Below are 19,928 nucleotides of genomic sequence, written 5' to 3' on the forward strand. Positions count from 1 at the left end.
GTAATTTTCCAGGAATGTGTGCCCTTGGATATAAGTCCTGGCACCAGAGAAAAAACTCTCCAGTACTCTTGCTGCTTGGCTCACTACTTCACCTGTTAAATCAGGCTCTTGGGAGTGCTCCCCTCCTGACCCAGAACACTTACAGCTCCTGCGTCAACTGGAGGTACAAGCCATGCATGGGACCTTGGTGTCACAGCACAAGATTCTCCAGCAGAAAGGAACAGATGACCACTCGTGCTGGGCCACTGTCAGAGCCCCAGCTGTGCACTATTCCTACTATTTCCTGCTAGATGAAAACTTCCTGCTTACTCTCCAAACACAGGATTGAGCTGTTTTGGGATGTACCGCTCCTTTGTGTCCTTCTGCTCTTGCCCCACGGTCACCACCACGTAGGGGTCTGCTTTGCCATTGGGGTCTGCTGGAGACAAATTCGTAGCCTGGAATACACAAGAGACACTGCTAGACATCAGTGCAGAGAGTGACCTGCACGGGGAGCACTGCACAGGCCTGAGATCACCCCAGCCCACTGGTGCAGCTCCTCTAGCAGCTGCTCTGGCAGTGAAACACATAGGGAAAATGTCCCCATGCACATCCCCACTCAAAAAGCCACCAATGCCTCTATCTGTTGGCCACCTACTCACTCACAGTCTCAAGGCAGATGAGAGGAGCTAAGAAATGCCCATCTGGATTTTCAGTGCCCCCTGAAGCTACAAAGCACGGAAGACTCCCCGTGGGTGAGACAAGACTTCCACAGGCTGGCAGACCCTTCAAGCCAACACTGAGCTTTTCACAAGTGCCACTGCTCATATTTACTGAGCAGAGAACGCAGGAGTTCCACAGAGAGGTACAGACCTCCAAATATTGCTGCTACCATCACAAGAGACTTGCCTTAACAATGTAAACCCTCACAAGAACCTTGATGGGTCTGTTCCTTGGAACACCCTGGGAGACCTTGGGCTCCACGCCAGCTTCATCAGTGGGGTAGACATAGAAGGAGCCCTGCAGAAAAGACAGAATATGTCAGATGGGACTGGAGCCACCAGGACCAGCTTCACCTGCCAACTGGATAATCAGAGCTGTTGCCCCATGCAGACCACAGGCACACTGTGCCCATGGGGACAGTCCTTTCCAAAGACACCATCATGTCCACAAAGCCCAGGCAGTTCCTGTTTGCCAATGCCAGATCTAAACATCTCCAGGCACTTTGGACTGCCAAAAGCAGGGGGCACCAAAGGTTTTCCAGGGACCTTCTTATATCAGCTTCTGCAGTTGATATTTCAGAGTCTTCAAGAGCTCCTAGGCGGGAGGATGGTGCCTCTTTTAGACAAGTTTTACTGATTTTAAAACCAGTGAAACTCACCAATTTGCATGCTGAACATACCCAGAGGCCCCAACCGGAATAAGAGTCCTTTATGATTCACGCTTTCTCCTTGCAAGAGCTCAAAAATCTAAATTAGGCGCATTCCACAAAGGCTCACAGTACCCAACCGCTTCAACGGGCACCAACAGTACCCTGGCCATGCTGCACCACCGCCTCACATCACCTTGCACACACATGAGCTCTCCAAGGCTTTGCTCGTGTTGGCACGCTCCGAAATACAGGTTGTCCTAAGGAATTTCTTCCCCATTTCAGCACAAATGCCATTCAAATGACACAGCACCTTGTACTTCCCCACAAAATGCTCATCCTCATTTCCATCTTCATCCTCATTTGCTTTGCCACGATGGAGGGGAAAAATACACAGCCAGTCTTCAAAATTACCAAACCTATTTTCCAGCTCAGAGTTGTAGATCTGAAACAAGCAGAAACTTATCTGGGGCCTTTTCCAGCCATCTTAAAGGGAAGAAGAGTTAGAAAGATCATCCTTTTCCTGATGCAGCCTGGTCCTACCTTACCCCTGCACTATTCCATGCAGGCTGTTACTGGCTTCCCTCACCCCTCCAGGCCCATCCTCCGGTGTGCACACCCAGCATACCTTGGCTCCAAGGTCTCACTAGGTCTTTCAAAGACTAGCAATGACAGGAGCACAGCACAGACTGTTAATCCTCCTCCCAATCTAATATTCTCCACAGGGAGGGGTGGAGGACATGGGAAAAGGGCCAGGGTTGGAAGAGGCCAGATCTGTCACCCCAATAATCACCTGAAGGGTGGCGATATGCTTTCTCTTGGGTCGAGCAGGTTCGACTTCAATTACTGCCTCATCTTCTGCTTCTATGTCAATGGAGGATGCATTCAAATTCCTTCCATCTAGAAACAGCAATAAGACATCAGGAACTGCTCTTATCCCTCTCATCATCAGAAGTGTCTGGCCATGAAATGAAACGACCCCAGAAACAGCAACAGCTTTTTGTTTGACCCAGGGCTTTAACCTGTGTCAGAGCAGCTGGAGCTACCACTATCCATAACAAGTGACCTTATGGCTTCTCAGTTTCCCAGCAAGGCATGGCTGGATGGGTGGGAGGACAAACATCAGCACAGACTTCCCTGCCTTCATGGCTACTGTTTAGGAAGGAAGTGGGCAGAGACCAAATGGAGGAAGGTGGCCAGACCAGCACACAGGTGTGGGGAAGGCACAGATGAGAGCTCACCCTTTCCCTTGGGCGGACACGGATTTGATGGGCTGCTGGTTTGGGTGGATGTCTGAGCATCACCACCGCTTTAGGCACAGGTAGCTATGATGGAGAAAGTATGACTAGACCTTTCTCCGGGGCACCAGCAACCCAAGGAAGGAGAGCATGGATCCTTGTCCCATTTCCCAAAGACCCCAGATCCCTTGGGCACTAATGACATCAGGTACCCTCAGCCCTCTCCTTAAATAGGATTCATAGCGTTTCTAGACTTACTGTTTCACCTCCCCAGGTCATTGCTTACACCTCGACAGACCTCAGCCTGCAGCTGTACCACTGTTCTCAGATCATGCGCTATTACTGGCTTTCTGTTCCCGTGTAGTGAGTGCTGCAGGCGAGGACCCCACAGGCACAGAGCTGTGCCCAGCTCCTGGACAGCTCTGCCTCTCCACCATCCTCCCTCCCTTGCTTCCTGCACTCACGCTGACAACCCCATGGTCCTTGCAGCTGTTTTTTCTGCAGGGTTTTGCTCATTCAGGAAGGCTTCTGCTTCAACACCATTTTCCAAACTGTTCTTAGGCAAGTTTGGTGTTTTCAGTTTGCAATAACCTTTGTTAGCCCCTGCCAATGTTTCCAGTCCCTCTGCTGACTTTTGTGTTGTTTTTGCTGAATGTTGTAAAGCCGTTGCCTGCTCAGATCTCACTTTCACAAGCCCAGCACATCTAGGATGCCGTATGTCTTGGCTCTCCCTAAAGAAGAGCTGGGTATTGCTAGAGGACTCACCTGCATCATTCAGGTCATCATTCTCAGCATCTTCCTCATCGCTGCGAGTCTGAAATACACACAGTCAGCCACCTCACATCCCTGACAGCAAAGCCTTCTCCATCCAAGCAGAGGACACTGTCAAAGCTTTCCTGCCAGCAGAGTCAGTAATACCCAACCTGAAGTCATTTAGCCTTAACACAATTGCGGGAGGGAATCCAGTGAGTGCCTTGACGACCTTTTCTTCTCCCCAGATCTTCCTGCTGGGTTTTTTTATTGGGATTTAAGGGACACAGGGCAAGGAAGGAAATTTGAGGCAGATTTGCTCCCATAGCACACCCTGGGAAGACAGCCAGGAGGAAAAGTAAGCAGCACAAAAGCCCCAGCACTGCAGCTAAAATCAGCAATGTCACAGTTTCATGAGAGCCTCAACAAAAGCCCGGCTGCATTCCCAAAACAGATCCCTGCCAGGAGGGCTCCTATGACACTCAGTGCCATTGAAAATATTTTCCTCAAGCAAGTGCAGCCTCTTTTACCCTCTGTTGGCAGCTCTCATAAAAGATTACCTGGTTATACAGCTCCTTCAGAGACTCATAGTATTTGGACCACCAATCCAGTTCTTCCAGCTCTGGCTTTTCCTCTTCATATTCCTCCTCCTTCTTTACAAGCTTATTGATAGGAATTTTCTTCAAAGGAGCCTTAAAAGAACAGAGAAAAGGGTTCAGAGGGAGGAAACAAGCACCTAGGACACCCACGTGCCCTGCTCCAGTGCCCTGCGAGCTGCCGGCAAGGCTCAGCTCTCAGGCAGAGCACAGGATGTGCAAAGCCACCTGGAGCCCCAGGTTTGTCGTTTGGTACAGAAACAGCAGCTTTCAAGCCATGAGGCCACGCAGCTCTCCTCCCTGTGCCACAGCCCAGGCATACAGCAGCGCCGCTGGACAGGCAGGGAAGAGGACTGTTTGGGTTCAGAGCAAAAACCAGTGGTGGAAACCTAACTCTGAACTTCTCATCTTTCTTTTTTGATTGTAAACTTCAGTTTGGTTTTCCAAACTTCAACATTTCCTGGGACAAACCCATCACTCACCTTCACAAGATTCAGGGGGTGAGCGCTGGGCCCTGGGTCACCACCAATGTTTACCACAGTCTGAGAGGGAAGACGCTGGGATGAGACCTTTTCAGCTGAGATGAAGAGAAAGAGCTTCGTTTTTCCATGTATTTATTTCTGCCCACTGCTTCCTGCCTTTTGGCCAGCTGTTAGTCCACAGGAAGCCCCTCCCTGTTACCCTACTGTAGTGTGATGGATTTTAAAGCTTTTGATAGTAGATCCTGCAAAAATATTATTGGAAATTCAAGCACAGCGCTGAGATTGGCCACCATCACCAACGTGCTTGTTGCTGGCTCCCAGGAATTCAGATTTATGAGATGCTCCTTCCTTACTCAGAAATGACCACTGATGAATACTCGGCTTCTTCCCCTTCATGCCATGTTTATGCATACACTTCCAAATCAGGAGTTCTGGTTGTGGCTATCATAGAGCTGTTAGTGAACCAATTACCTAACAAGCAGACCTTGACCCAATGATATGAGTGAACCATAAACCTTTCAATCCTTGGTCCTAGCAGAGCAGCTTCCTAAAGCCTGATGGAGGTCTCACTGCAGAGCTCTCAAGTTTGAGGAAACAGAGTTGAAATAGGAGAAAACAACAGTCCTTCCCAGGCTCTCATTTTAGACATAAAATTTCCACAGGGATGTTACTGGCTAGTATCTAGCCCCGACTAAATGTCCTGTTGGACCAGAACATCTTCAGAGCCATCCTCCCTCCTCTGGTTTCTACAAACGGTGCCTCGGAAAGAGATGCAAGGAGATGCTACGTCCAGAGATGAATGGTCCTGCCAGTGTGGTGGGGAGGCAAATACAAAGGTAACCTTGGAGAAAAGAGTCTGTAAATTGCCCTTGGCCATCCCCAGGGAGGGAGGCCAGCCCTCTCATAGCACTTCAGCACTTGGCTGCTGCTGCTTCCCGAGCACCAGTCTGGAGCCGAGCACTATAGACCCAGATCAAAACCTGTCTCCAGCCCTAACCTGCCCCACACTGTGGTTGTGCTGGGTGTCTTATGGTTCTCAGGAGAAGACTTTGCTGCCTGGCTAGGAGGGACCAGAAGGGCCAGGGATCTTTGCCACTGGCAGAACCTGCCTGCTGCCTCCGCAGGAGTCTTGTCAAGCAGCTCACCTTTTGGCAAGTCTTCTGGTTCCTCCTCCAGCTCTCTGGGAGAGAATTTCATCACATCAGAGACAACGTGGGTACCCACCAGCACTGTGCGCCCAAACGCTCGCTTTTCCACCACGAAGATGCTGAGGGGAGGGTGCAGGTAGACCTGCTCTGGGAGCTCCTGAAGAAGAACCACGCAAGGGGTTTGGAGGAGCAAGGGCGATACCCATGGCATCCCCACCACACACAGGGAGGTCAGCTCTGCCCAAAAAACCAAAGCTTTTCAGGCAATGGCTGAGACTACTCTTGGTGGGCAGTTTCCCATAGGATTTGATTGGCCTCCTGAAACAGAGAGAGCAGAAGAGCAAAACCCCAGGGACAACTCTCCTATCAGAAACGGTGTGACCAGCAGGCCCAGAGAGGCTATTCTGCTCCTGTACTCGGCACTGGTGAGACCGCTCCTCAAATCCTGTGTTCAGTTCTGGGCCCCTTACCACAAGAAGGATGTTGAGGCTCTGGAGCGAGTCCAGAGAAGAGAACAAAGCTGGTGAAGGGGCTGGAGAACAGGCCTTATGAGGAACGGCTGAGAGAGCTGGGGGTGTTTAGCCTGGAGAAGAGGAGGCTGAGGGGAGACCTCATTGCTCTCTACAACTCCCTGAAAGGAGGTTGTGGAGAGGAGGGAGCTGGGCTCTTCTCCCAAGTGACAGGGGACAGGACGAGAGGGAATGGCCTCAAGCTCCGCCAGGGGAGCTTCAGACTGGATATCGGAAAAAAATTTTCACAGAAAGGGTCACTGGGCACTGGAACAGGCTGCCCAGGGAGGGGGTTGAGTCACCTTCCCTGGAGGTGTTTAAAAGACTTAAAAGACGAGGTGGCTCAGGGACATGGTTTAGTGGCAGGTAGGAATGGTTGGACTCGATCCAAGAGGTCTTTTCCAGCCTAGCAATTCTATGATTCTACATTAGGCCAGCTGACTTTTTGCAAGCGTTTCCCATGGATACCAGTGGGCATCTGTAGGAATGGTTGGATTCAATGATCCAAGAGGTCTTATCCAACCTGGTGATTCCAGGATTCTATGATTCTATGCAGACAGGCAATACATGGGTGCAGGACGGCAACAGTGTACCCAGACATGGCAGGACCTCCCTTCCCACTCACCACATCCATGTATTTGACCAGCTCGGTGAAGTTGGGGTTCTCTTTGTAGGCCATGATCACCTCTGACTCCACCTTTTTGCCAGCACATTCAATGATCACCTGGGGCTGATCCACCTCGAACAAATTCACCCGTCTCAGGTCCCGCAGGCCCCAGAACAGGATCTGAAGCACAACATGAAGCCACTTGGCTGCTCAGGACATGCCAGGCACAGCACAGCCACGCAGCCTGCAATCCTGCCCCATGCACCTGCCCCCCTCACCCCCAGGACGCAGATCCAAAGAGAGGCAGGAGACATCCTCCTGACCCAGCCACCCAACAGCTCCAGCTGTTAAACTGCTGAGACAGTTTCTCCTTCACGTCAAGCACCTCCATTCCCGCAGTCTGCTCAGGTCTCAAAGGCACATTTGAGGTCCAAATCCAACTCCTCCCCAAGCCCTGCCCTCCGCACCAGCCAGCTCTGCTCTCTGGGGCAGCCCATGGGAGCCGGCCCAGGAGAAGGCAGCGCACCTCTATGCGAAACTCCTTCAGCACTGGGCGGATACCCTCAGGGATGACGAATCGGCCAGCACGGGGGTCTCCCAAGTAGTCGGGTTCCTTGGGCTCCACATCCTCAGGCACTGATGGCTGAACAGGTGAAGCCAGGACACACCAAGTGATGAAAGCCATTTCTACCCCACGCCGTGCCCCCTCTCATACCCCTCTTGATCAGTGCTCACAGGCTCTGCCCCTGCAACTTCCATTAGGTTGAAAGCCAGATGTGGCTTCCAACAGGGTATCCTCTGAGCCCCATGCCACCAGCTCCTCACCCACACAGCTCTCCCCAGAGACCTGGCAACTATGTGCAGCTTCCTACAAGCCCGTTACCTCCAAATAGCCACTGTAATCCAGCTCAATCAGCTCAAAGGTGGCAATGAGCTCTCCCGCTGCTTTGGTGCCTTTGTAGATATCAAAGAACTGCAGGGCAGGCCTGGAATACAACTCATCGACCAGCTTCACCTGCGGGACCGCAAAGGCCTGGCCGAGGAACTCAGGGGAGCCCTGCAGGAAAGGGGGAAATGGGGAAAAGCATCCCTGTGTTATCTCAGTGCCTCAGAGAAAAGACCATCACTAATTCCAGCCAATCTGAACAGAACAAGACCGCTCTTTCACCCTTGTCCTTTGATCGCCTCTGCTCCATCCAGAGCTAGGAACAGCTGAGACACATCTGCAGCAGCTCCTCTGAACTCTCAGGCCATCTCTAGGCAGAACTGGGCAAACGGCCTGGGACAATGCACAAGAGGACATCAAAAATACATCAGACTTCCCAGAGTCTCTTCCAGCCAGGGTTTGGATGTCTCCAAGGATGGATATCCCACATGCTCTCTGAGCTCCAGGCCCAGCATTTGAACTCCCTCTTCATGAAAATTGCTTCCTTACATCAAGATGGATTTTCCGCTTGTTCCAGCTTGTGTCTGTTGCCTGTCCCCTGTCCCTGGGTACCTCCAAGAGAAGTCTGACTCCACCTTCTCCACCCTCTCCCATCAGCCAGCTGCAGGCAGCAACAAAACACTGTCTTTCTTATCTTCTCCAAGCTGGATATCCCCAGCTCTCCATCCTCCCCACTCTGTCCTGTGGTCCAGCCCCCACCATCCTGGTGGCCTCCTCTGGACTCACTTCAGTGTGTCAGCATCCGTCTTGTCCTGGGACCCAGGAAAAGGACCCAGGGAAGCTGCTGAGCTACAAAGGAGAACTGGGGGCAAGTCACACCACTCCCATCAACTAACAAAGAGGGAGAGGAGGGTGACCTCAAAGAAGAGAGAAAAAAGAGGGTTGAGGAGGGATGGAAGATGATACCTAGGGGACAGAGGGGAAGGAACAGCTCTGAGAGTCAGTCTTTTCCAACCTAGGGATTCTATGATCTGCCCTCTGCAACATGAGTCTGACAAGGAAGCAGGGCAGCTGGGTGAGGTTCAGTTCTTCTCCAAACAGGAGAGATCCCAGACCAACCAAGCACTCATCAGGCCCTGGCTCAGGGAATTAGTGAGCCATCTGCACACTGCAGCCAGCAGCTTCACCCCAGCTCACATCTAAAGTCTGCAGAAAGTCTCGCCCTCAGCCATACCCCACAGGACTCAGCACCACGGGTGGACCAGGATCATGCTGAGTCATGGAAACCAGAGATGTGGCTCCTGAGTGTCCACTTGCAGCATCCACACAGCCTTACCTGCCCTGGCAATGGCAGCAGGAGGGCAGCATGGCCATACTTACAAATTTATTGTGGCTGAAAACGTTGATTATAACGATGGGGGTCTCTGTTTTCAACTCTTCTTTTTTCCCATCAACAATGAGCTGGTCAAACAGAAGCAGCTCGTTCCACATGGGGCTCAGTGTCTCCTCCAGTATCTGCAGACAGAAGCAGGAGGCCTGAGTGCACCACAGCCCATGGAAACAAACTGCACATGCTTTGTAGAGAGGGGCAGAAAGCACAAGTTAACCTCATCTCCCATTCAGCCACACGCAGGAGGGGAGATGGTTCAAGTGTGAAATCAGCACTTGGGGCCAACAAGCACATGGCAATCAACCTTGGAGACCAAGCTCAACGATATGTATGTTTTGTCAAATGTCCCGTGAACACAGTCACACCACCTGGAGCACACAAATACCCTCTGCTTGAGGGTACAGAGTTTCCAGCAGGACTGCCACAGCACTGGCCTCCATCACATCAGTGAGGACACAATGATTCTCTTACCATGTCCCCAGGAAGGCAGAGGCAAGAGTTTAAGTGGACTCACCCTGGTGGTCTGGCAATGAGTGGAAAACACCACCCTTGCAAACGGATCTGAAAGACCATTGTCATCTGCAGGGAGGATCCCTCGAGCCTGATACAGATGGGCTCGGAGCTGGAAATAGCTGAAATCTGGTCAGGAAAAGAGAAGAGAGGTCCCACTTCCTTAACCAAGCCCTGCATGAAGCAAAGAAATGCATGAAGAAGAGAGCCAGCCAAGTAGGAGCTGGTACATCCCGCAAGGAATGGCTTCCAGGGACACTCACTGTAGTTCTCAGAAGGTCAGCACATCTCAAAGGGTTTGACCAAGCAATACAAGCTCAGTGGGCTACCCAGAAACCTCTGGGAAAGGCACGACAGGTGAAATGTGCAGTGATCTATTGTGAGGGAGCACCATCAGGCCTCAGCAAGGGGCGGACCTCATGCCCATTGCCAGTTCTGCTCCACATTTGCCTACAAAGCACCCATCCTGATTGCTGCTCCAGCGTGAGTGTGCAAATACACTGTGAGTGCAAACTGGAGCTGCCTGTCTCAGTCACGTCTTGGGGATGAAGTGGAGACGATAACCTGCTCCTCAGACACTGAGCTTGATGCAGGACCTCTCACCTCTCTGCTCTCCTGATCACAGTGAAGTCATGGAAAAGCGGCATCTGCACTCACCATCCCTGCTGAGCCGGCTAGGAGGGCTGTGTACCAAGAGCTGGGCTATCTCCTGCCCGCTCTCAGAGAAGTACTTGAACTCCTCAGGCAGCTCCGCCAAACAGTTCTTGGTGTATTTCGTCACCCCGAGCCACATGTAGATCTCTAGTTTGGCAAAGATCTCACCAGTGTGTAGGCCAGGGACCTGGAAGCACAGGAGGTTTAGCAGGTTCTCCATCTCATTCATGTCCCATCAGACCATGATGATCACCATCATCCAGTGATCATCCAAATTGCAGAGGAGACAAGGCATATTGGCAAAGGAAAAGGTGAAGCAAGACCTGTATTCTCTTGTGAACTCCGGGATTTCAGGAAGGAGGGCTATAAGTGAGGAGGGAGAAGCAGCACGAAGCAAGCAAGAACGCACAGTTTTGGTAGAAACTCTACCTTCATAAAGACAGTCTGGATCTTTGCACAGTCCTTGCCTTTCTCCTCTTCGACTACTGAGTAGAGGATGTTCTGTGCAGGAACTCTTGCATAAGCCACACGCCTGTTGTTGCTGAGCATCCAGACAAGGACATCAGGGAGAGTGCACTGAGGCTGGAGAAAGGAAAGAAGAACGTCACAGCACAAGACCAGCACGTATCTTGTCCTCCCTCCACTGACATGGGGAAAGTTCCATCTCCTCACTGGAGGGACTGCTGGCTGCCCAGTGCTTTGCAGATCCAGAAGCAACTGAGGGCCCTAACGTGAGGCTTCTGAAAGTCCCAGCCTTGCAATGCAGCTTTGCAGCTTTCCTGGAAGGATCTGTGATCTGCCTTGTTTACACTGCAAACACCAGCAGGGTGCACACAATCTCATGTCGTGCTGGGGAGAAGGATTCCCTACCAGAGTGAAGGAGCAGCATTTTATCCAATACCTTTGACAGAAACCCAAGTGCTGGTCATAGAATCATGGCATTGTTTGGGTTGGAAGGGGCCTGAAAGCCCATCCAGTTCCAACCCCCCTGCCATGGGCAGGGACACCTCCCACTGGATCAAATTGCTCCAAGCCCCATCCAGCCTGGCCTGGAACGCCTCCAGGGATGGGGCAGCCACTTCTCAGGGCAACCTGGTCCAGGGCTTCCCCACCTGCACAGGAAAACATTTCTTCCTAAGAAAGGTCCATGAGCAGGACCCACATCAGCTGGAACCCCAGCACTGGGAGTGCCCAGTGTAGAGTTGCTGTTCAACCTGGGAGCAGGACTTGCATTTAAGCAAACGCACAGATGGAAGCACCAACTTCTTATGAACTCTATTCTCAGTTCTCCTCCCCATCTCAGTTTCCCTGACATCACTGTTTGCACTCGCACTTGGTCCTCATCCTTGCAGTTTTTTAGTATATAAGTAGCTGAAGTAATTTATTACTGATCCAAACCAGGACCAGCCTCCAAGCAGACACTAAGAGTGATGACTGTACATGCAGGGCTGACTGCCGAGAGCAGCATTCCCAAACGGCTGCAGGGAACAAACTCCTCTCCTGTGAGGCTGTAGCTTGAGGACAATTTCTCCTGGAGGTGCAAGGGGACACATCTTAGTCATGCTAAAAAGTCTGCTTTCTCAGAGCTAATGGGGTGAAAATTATTTTACTTCACTTAGTAAAATTTCTTCAAACTGCAACAACATCTGTCTCCCTAACTCCAGCAAACATTGCATTCTTGTTTCCACTACACGAACATGCTGATTAGTGTTTGATGGGAACGGTTGGACTCGATGATCCAGTGGGTCGCTTCCAACCTGGTTATTCTGTGATTCTGTGATTCTGCGATTTTCCAGATGTGCTTAAAATAGAGCCAGTGAGACTCTGAAAACGGAGTCTCTGCTATGGATGAGAGACCTTAGTGCAATGCAAGTCTAAATTTGCAGGAAGCGTCCAGATCCAGCACCTGATGGGAGTGAGGGTAGCACAGGGAAGGCAGACCACCTGTAGCCCCGCTGCAGCCACGGCCTTGGGCTGGCTGGGCAAGGAGGACAAGACCTGGCCCAGCTCTGCCTCCAACCCCCCCTGCTCTGTCACCTATGGCCCTGCAAAGCTACCAAGCCTGATCCCTCATAAGAGTCCATACATGAACTATGGTAACTTCCAGTAGCAGGAACTTGGAATTTTATATATCAAAGACAGACGGTAGAGGAAAAGCCCCTGCTCGGGCTAGTGAGAGCCCCGGCAGCCAGCCCAGTGACCTCTCCTTCTCACAGCCGGGGTGACCTGGGAGCAGCTGTACCTCTTTAGCCATGAAGCGTAGCTTTGTCAGGATCCTCCTTGTCTCCTTAACCTTCTCCTTGATGTTGGCTCGGGTCAGCCGCCGCCTCACACGGAGCCCCTGCTTTGCACTCAGGATCTGAACAGAGAGCAAGGCCATCACCTGCCTGGCCATCACCCAGGCATGGCAAAACAGCACCTCTTATGAGGAAGCACGCTTGTGCTGATGGCATCCATCCTGCCCTATCCTGACCTCCACCACAACTGCTGAGAGCAAACCTCCCTGAACCTGCTGTGAGCCACTGAGGGACACCAAAAACTGGAGAGTCCTGTAACTCATCAGCTCTGCTGATACCAGCCAACAACAGAAGTCCATGAGCATCATTTGGGGCAGAAAGATGTGCAAGAAACCAACATTTCAGAAGCTGGTGGTCTATGGCTCCAAATAGTGCCTGGTGGAGGCTTTGCACAGAGTAACTTGGGGCTGCAGAAGCATGGGAATATAAAGACAATTGGAAACTGAAAGGTGGGGCTGGGCTTTCATGTCCATTAGTTGACAGTGTACACATCTGAGGAGAGTCTTCATGATGAACCAAAGGCAATCCAGAGGAATTCAGGGTGCAAGTCCAGCATGGATTGACAAGGCCAGAAAACTCCTTTCTTGGGATGGGTGTCTCTGAAGGAGTCTCAGCCTTCTCAGAGTACCTTCCCCAGACCTCAGGTGACAACGTGCAGGGAAGGGAGCTGGGACCCAGACAAGCCTCCGTGGTATTTCCTGCTGGGTCATTGTGTTTGAGTCAGCCTTTCAAAGCTTTGAGCTCTGATGGGGACTATGGCTACAGCCAGGCTCACTGTGCTGCGATGGAGGCTATGGAACAGAGCTCTTGTTCGGTAAGCTGGCCCTGTCTGCAGGATCATGAGTGTCTGGCTGCTGCCTTCGCCAGGGACAGGCAGGTGGGTGGCTGTTGCAGGTCTGCTGGATGGGTATCCAGCCTGTGGGCTGAGTTTGCAGGGGCAGTGGGTGTCAGTGAGCTCCCTCAGCACTGCCTGCAGGATTTGCCTGCACCAAAAGGCCTCCAGCAACCGAATGGGCAGCAACACGGCATGTACCGCCACACGTGCCCCACAGGTGAGGAAGAATGGCATCAGGGGACAGCAGCTGCATAAAACTGGAGGCAGCCAGGGCTGGTCTCTGACTCTGTTCCCTATGCTGGAAGCCGTACTGCTCTGAGCAGAAGTGGGAGATGCTGCCGTAAAAGCCTTCTACTTATACCCCAAGTCTTAGACCCAAGTTTCCGTCTTAGCATCAAGTCTAGCTGGGAAGCACCCCCCAAAGTGGGGATGGCACAGGCTCCCACCACCACCATCAAGCCCTACAGCTTACAATGTTGCGCATCAGGTATTTCATCCGATATTTGTCAAGGTTGTTTGGATTTGCCATGGTTTTTCTCTCTGCGCTGAGGGAATATTGCCTGCAATGAGAAAAGCAGCACAGGCTCTGCATCCCCTGCGTCCCCTGCACTCAGCAGGCAGAGCTCAGTTCACACAGCAGTGGCACAAGCTCCAACCCCCTGGTACTAAACTGGATGCATCAGAAATCCCCCTTCTCCCTGCAATGCCCTCTCTTCTGAAAGCTTTTTGATTTGGAAGGTACACTGAGCTCAGTACCTGCAGCTCCCTCTCTATTGTCACCATCACAAGGCTGGGGTCTGAAGTGTGTATCGGTCCCCACTGGGCAGTCACAGTGATTGAAACACTGGTCTCTCGTCTGCATGATTGAACACTCTGAAGGAAATGCCCTTGCATTTTGGAACACCCAGGAACAGGGAGGAACACCAGGCTGGAGGCTGTGACTCCAGTGCTTCCCAGGCCCGGGGTCTCCTCTCCAAGCTTGAAGAGCTACAGAGTCCTTTCCCCAGGTCATCTTGGTTTCCTTCAGCTCATCCACCTCAAGAGGATGAGAGAGACAACTCCGCACTGCCCAGGCAGAACAGGATACAACCTCCTAACCTGAAAACAAGAACCCTTAGGACATCAGGAACTTGCTAACCTGCATCCAGCTACAAATTCCTCCAGCACCTCTCTGAGCCGCTCCTCTGCTTTAGCCTTTGGCCTTCTCATGAGCTTCTCCACATCATCCAGCCCCTGCTCCTGTGGGGAAAGCACATTGACAAGCTTGCACCTGGCCACAGAGTGAAACATTGCAAGGATGTGTTTGCTACAGTTTGTGCCCTTCTGTGGAGCTGGGGATCATGAGAGAGCTGCAGGTCAGCACTCCGCTACCCACAGGAGCCTAGAGACAACCTGAACACTGATTGTTACAACCTCTTGTGTTTCTGACTTGAGCAGGCACTGAAACACACTGGCAAGCTCTGGGTTTGGATTTTTAAGCCCAAAAGAGAAAGACAGGGTCCTGGGAAGAGAACGCACACTCCTGATGCCAGCCTGAGGCTCAAAGTCTGCTTGCAGCAGCATCTCCCCAGTGCACGCGAAGGTCAGGACTGGTACCAGAGGAAATTTTTGCCACCAATATCTCCAGGAGACCCCGCTAGGCTGTGTCACAGCATGAGCAGTGGCACTGCACTCCCTGCCCTACCCCACACATCTAAGGGGCAGGCAGGACTGAGCCCAGCGAGAGACGCAGACTCGCATGGTGGGGTGAGGATGTTTAAGGCAAACATCTCACGGAGCATCTGCTTGCGCTACAGGGCAAGCACACCAGGAAGGACTGTGCCACAGACAGACATCCCGCACACCCTACCAGGCGCTCTGCCAGCTTGACAATCCAGTTGGAAATGCAGAGTCTCCAGGTGTGATCCTCCCAGTAGCTCCACACGTACACGCAGGGCTTCTCATGTGCCATAGGCAGGCAGCTGTATGACCTAAGGGCAGCAGGCACCAAAGGTTATAGCTGCTGTTTGCAGAGAGCACATGCCATGTCAGCACATGGCACTTGCACACCCAGCTCAGGGAGCAGCGGCAGGGCTCTGTGCTCCTCGCAGAGGAACAGCTGTTTTGTCCCTTGCACCACAGACATGGATGCTAGGTGCTGGATCTGTCCTTTGCCAGCCCAAAGCAGCACACGGTTCCAGCAGAGAGAGCAGCACGGGCCCAGGTGAAGGAGGCGAATGGGAGTGTGGGACACTGCTGAGGTGTCTTGCTGCTATGGGACAGAGCAGCAGCAGGCACAGGGCTCACAGTGCAAACACCAAGACATTGCTGGGCTTGTGGGACAAACCAGGCACCATTCCGAGAGCAAACGTCATCAGAAGAGAGTGTGTGTGTGTGTGTGTGTGTGTGTGTGTCGCCTGCCCAACACAGGACAGCATGTGCTGGAGCGCTCCTTCCTCCTCACTGGAACCGAGCCCGTGGGACGCTGCCAGATAACCAGAAAGGGTCTACTGTTCTTGATATGTCATAGTCTCAGTGGGACCCTGGAGAAGCTGATGTTGCTGAGCAGCGCTCTAATAACATCTGGAATAACCAAACTGGGAAACTCGGGCAGGACCAGGGCAGGTGCAAAAGAAGGACAAGGAAGACCCACCTATCGTACTCTGTGGGCTCCGGTCTCTGGCTCTTTGTCACCGACTTGTTCAGTGCTGCTGAAGCCGGGGCCAGGACTTCAACATCCAGCTCATCATCTGAAGGGTCCAGCAAAGACTGCTTCTCTTCTTTCACTTCTCCCTTTTCCACTTTTCTCTGTACTTTGGTCATAAACTCTTCAGTTTTGCCATAGTTTCCTTAAAGTTGAGCATTAAACAGTAAACAGACAGGCAGGATCACTGTCAAACAAGTTTTCTAGCTTGCAAAATCGGAGCATGACCATCCTACCAAGAGAGGCACAAGGGTATGCACTGCTTTTGGAACTAGCAGTAGCATCCAACCATCGGAGCACCACAGGGACAATCAGGAGGCCTTAGAGGTAGCTGGGCAATTACAAGGATGTTCTTGTGTATGCCTTTAAGTTCCACCAGCTCCACAAAGTGCCTGCTAACTACCACCTTCACCCCAACACTGGGGTGAGCAGAAGTCACTCAGAGAGACTTCCGAGCATCAAGCATCTCCACTCATCCAGCTTAGCAGGTGGGGGCTTGGACCTGCTCTTCTACCATTGTTCCCTCCATGACCCACTGTCACAGCTCCTCAGCACCACATGGCCAACCTCAGTATCCCAACTCCCCCTCCTCTCCTTCCCTTTCTTGCTCCCAAACTCTTCTACCTCTCTCTCATCCCCGCTTCCCAGGAGAGCTTCAACCCATCACCAAGCAGGCAATTTAGACAAATACTACAAATCTCCAATCCCACAGGAAAGTATTCAGACTTTGAAGGTAATTAAAGCACTGGGTGCACTCCCTGGTCTTTCCCCATCCTTCCCAAGTTCCTGTTTCACAGCACAAGCTGTGCAAGGGCCAGCCCTTGGGACTACAGAGCTAAATTGGGCTGCCAGAGGGAGATCACAGAACCATAGAATTGTTTGGTTGGAAAAGATCTCTGAGATCATCAAGCCCAACAGTATGTGTCGATTCCTAAACCAGATCCCTGAGCATCTCATCTGCCCAGATTTTAAATCCCTCCAGGGATGGAGACTCCACCACCTTCCCGGGCCTGAGAACTCTTTCAGTGAAGAGATTTTTTCCTGAAGTCTAATCTGAACCTGCCCTGGTACAATTTCAAGGCTATTTCCTCTCATCTTATCGCTTGTCACTTGGGAAAAGAGACCAGAACACATCTCACCACAACCTCCTTCCAGGCTGTAGACAGCGATAAGGTCTCTCTTCACCCTCTCCCCATCAGACGCGCACTGTTCCCATAGATTTTGGACACTGAGCCCTGGGGAATACCCACCGATAGAGACTTCAAAGCTGACAGGCTTGGAAGTGAGAGAGGAATCCATCATAGTGGCTTCAAAGAAGGCAGCGAAGAGAAAGAACTCCTCCTTCCTCCCCAACACGTTCTGAGCAAGGAGACAGAAATCAGCCCAAGAGCCTCGTGTGCCAAAACACCACCCCTGTAGAAATCCAGAGAGCACCAGGGCATGGCCAGTGCCCGTGAGCCCTCCCAAGGGACACCAGGGGGTTGCTGCTGTGGTCACCCATGGCTGGGCTGCCAGACATGGGCCAAGTTTTCTCAGAAATCCCAGGGGTTTGGTGCAGAGCCATGGCTTTGGCTGATGCTCGCATGAAGCCACTGAGCAGGTTTGTAGGTGAAGGGGTGGCCAGTGCTTCAGCCTTCTAATCATCTTTGTAGCCTCCTCTGGACCTGTTCCAACAGTTCTGTAACCTTCTTATGTTGAGGATTCCAGAACTGTACACGGTACTCCAGATGAGGTCTCACAAGAGAGGAATAGAGGGGCAGAATCACCTCCCTCGACCTGCTGGCCACGCTGCTTTTGATGCAGCCCAGGACAGGGTTGCCCTTACGGGCTGCAAGCGCACATTATCGACTCATGTCGAGCTTCTCATCAATCAGCCCCACCAAGTCCTTCTCCGCAGGGCAGCTCTCAATCGCATCAGCCTCTATACTGTATTGAAACCATGGATTGCCCCAACACAGGTGTAGGACCTTGCACTTGGCCTTGATGAACTTCATGAGGTTCTCACAAGCCCACTTCTCCAACTTGTCGTGTAGCAATACAGCTGCACCGTGCCTGCCACTCCTAGGCCAAGCAGAGAGCCAGAGCCCACTAACAGCTCCTCGGCTTCAGGGCAGAAAAAGCAGAGACTCGAAGACAGCCATGCCCTGGGAATAACACCCACCTGTGAGTCCTTCCAGCACATGTGGGGATGCTCCAGCCCTATTGTGGAGGCAGTTCTGGGGCTCTGGAAGTGGCCTCAGCCCTTGCAGAGGCTCAGAGAACCTCGGATGGCCCAGCAAGGGGCAGGCTGGGTTAGCTCCAGCACTGTCACATCAGCAAGCGATCCCACTGCCTCTTCCCCTGTGCATGCCACTGGCCAGCATGGGTCAGCCACACCAGCACAGCAAGACTCACCTCGGGGAGTGGATGAAGGTCTTCCACCTCCACAGTGACCTCTCCAGGCTGCTCGGCCTCCTGAGATGCCCCAGCCTCCTCCTCTCCTTGCAGCTGGCTCAGCTCCTTGGCTTTCTCCTTGGTCTTCTTACTTTTCTTCTTCAGCTTCAGTTTGCTTAGGGGACCTTTCATCTTGTCCCCAAGCTTCCTCTCTGCCACACTAGGGCTGCTGAAGATCTCCACTGCAATGGCCATAAGGATGCGCCCACGGTAGAAGATGCCCTCGCCCATTCCCTCATTGAGGTCCTTGTGGATGTCCCGCAGGGCTGAGTTCTGCGGGGAGCCATACAGGTTCACCCAGGCTGGGCCAAATGTGGGGTTAAAGCCTGCAGAGACAGAAACAGGGTCTGGCTACACCACGTTGTGCTGCTGCAGGGACCTTCCTTCAAGAACACAGCCCAGGACACTGGGATGTGAGCGTGCTTCAGCCGCTCCTGCTTTCCAGCTCCAGGAGAGCCCCATGGCTGAGCAGAAAGTGCAGGGCACAGAGTTACTGTGCGAGGCCTCACCATTCCTGCCAGGGTCTGAGATCTGCTGCAGGTCAATGTAGTGCGTAGCAATGGCCACATCACCAACATTGGCATCATCCAACACCTGGATTTTTATCTTCCTGGCCAGAGGTGGGAACATCTCGATGAAGCTGATCTGCTCATTCCACTCAGGCTTAGTGGTGTTGGTCTCCACTGATGTTTCTCCCTGGGAAGAAGAAAGTGTTAAAGCCATGCAAGTCCCAGCCAGCAGCCAGAGCAAGGGATCATCGAATACCGGAATGGTTTGTGTTGGAAGGGACCTCAAAGCCCATCCTGTTCCACTCCTCTGCCATGGGCAGGGACACCTCCCACTGGGTCCGGTGGCTCCAAGCCCCATCCAACCTGGACTTGAACACCTCCAGGGATGGGGCAGCCACCACTGCGCTGGGCAACCTGGGCCAGGGCCTCCCCACCCTCACAGCAAAATATTTCACCTTAAGATCTCCTCTCAATCTCCCCTCTTTCAGCTCAAAACCGTTCCCTCTCGTCCTTTTCACTGCACTCCCTGATCCAGAGCCCCTCCCCAGTGTTCCTGGAGCCCCTTTCAGTCCTGGAAGCTGCTTTAAGGTCTCCCCACAACCTTCTCTTCTCCAGGCTGAACAACCCCAAATCTCTCAGCCTGTCCTCGTATGGGAAGTCCTTCAGAGCTTGGATTACCTCTGCAACCTCCTCTGGACTTGCTCCAACAGCTCCATGTCCTTCCTGTGCTCAGAATTCCAGAACTGGACACAGGGCTACAGGTGAAGTCTCACCAGAGCAGAGAGGTGGAATCTCCTCCCTGGCCCTGCTGGTCCCACTGCTTTGGATGCAGCCCAGGACACGGTTTGGCTTTCTGGGCTGTGAGCGCACATTGTTGCCTCATGTTGAGCTTCTCATCCCCAGTACCCTAAATCCCTCAAGAAAAGGGCTGTTAGCTCAATAAACTCTCCCAAGGCTGTCAGGCCAAGTCCAGGTTGCCACAGAGGACTTTCGCTCCAGGGTTTACTTGACCCTCTCCCTGCGTTTAGGAATACGGAGTCACTGCCTGCACAG

General features: G+C 52.4%; 1 protein-coding gene across 1 annotated transcript in view; it reads right to left on the reverse strand.

The window, feature by feature from the left end:
* LOC138728393 (fer-1-like protein 4) overlaps positions 1-19,928 on the reverse strand; it is a 44,376-nt gene that overhangs the window by 11,262 nt on the left and 13,186 nt on the right. Inside the window, exons 14-36 of the mRNA XM_069871708.1 lie at positions 18,876-19,062; positions 18,328-18,692; positions 17,184-17,292; positions 15,883-16,078; positions 15,100-15,220; positions 14,389-14,489; positions 13,723-13,810; positions 12,361-12,477; positions 10,548-10,700; positions 10,122-10,305; positions 9,469-9,593; positions 8,945-9,079; positions 7,562-7,735; positions 7,205-7,321; positions 6,697-6,858; positions 5,560-5,719; positions 4,415-4,509; positions 3,897-4,028; positions 3,352-3,400; positions 2,142-2,248; positions 1,662-1,793; positions 889-999; positions 310-437 (exon numbers count right to left, since the gene is read on the reverse strand). Coding sequence (XP_069727809.1) covers positions 310-437; positions 889-999; positions 1,662-1,793; positions 2,142-2,248; positions 3,352-3,400; positions 3,897-4,028; positions 4,415-4,509; positions 5,560-5,719; positions 6,697-6,858; positions 7,205-7,321; positions 7,562-7,735; positions 8,945-9,079; positions 9,469-9,593; positions 10,122-10,305; positions 10,548-10,700; positions 12,361-12,477; positions 13,723-13,810; positions 14,389-14,489; positions 15,100-15,220; positions 15,883-16,078; positions 17,184-17,292; positions 18,328-18,692; positions 18,876-19,062 — 3,248 coding nt within the window. The remainder of the gene's footprint in view (positions 1-309; positions 438-888; positions 1,000-1,661; positions 1,794-2,141; positions 2,249-3,351; positions 3,401-3,896; positions 4,029-4,414; positions 4,510-5,559; positions 5,720-6,696; positions 6,859-7,204; positions 7,322-7,561; positions 7,736-8,944; positions 9,080-9,468; positions 9,594-10,121; positions 10,306-10,547; positions 10,701-12,360; positions 12,478-13,722; positions 13,811-14,388; positions 14,490-15,099; positions 15,221-15,882; positions 16,079-17,183; positions 17,293-18,327; positions 18,693-18,875; positions 19,063-19,928) is intronic.

This window comes from Phaenicophaeus curvirostris, chromosome 18, assembly GCF_032191515.1.
Source record: "Phaenicophaeus curvirostris isolate KB17595 chromosome 18, BPBGC_Pcur_1.0, whole genome shotgun sequence".
In the NCBI taxonomy this organism is placed as follows: domain Eukaryota; kingdom Metazoa; phylum Chordata; class Aves; order Cuculiformes; family Cuculidae; genus Phaenicophaeus; species Phaenicophaeus curvirostris.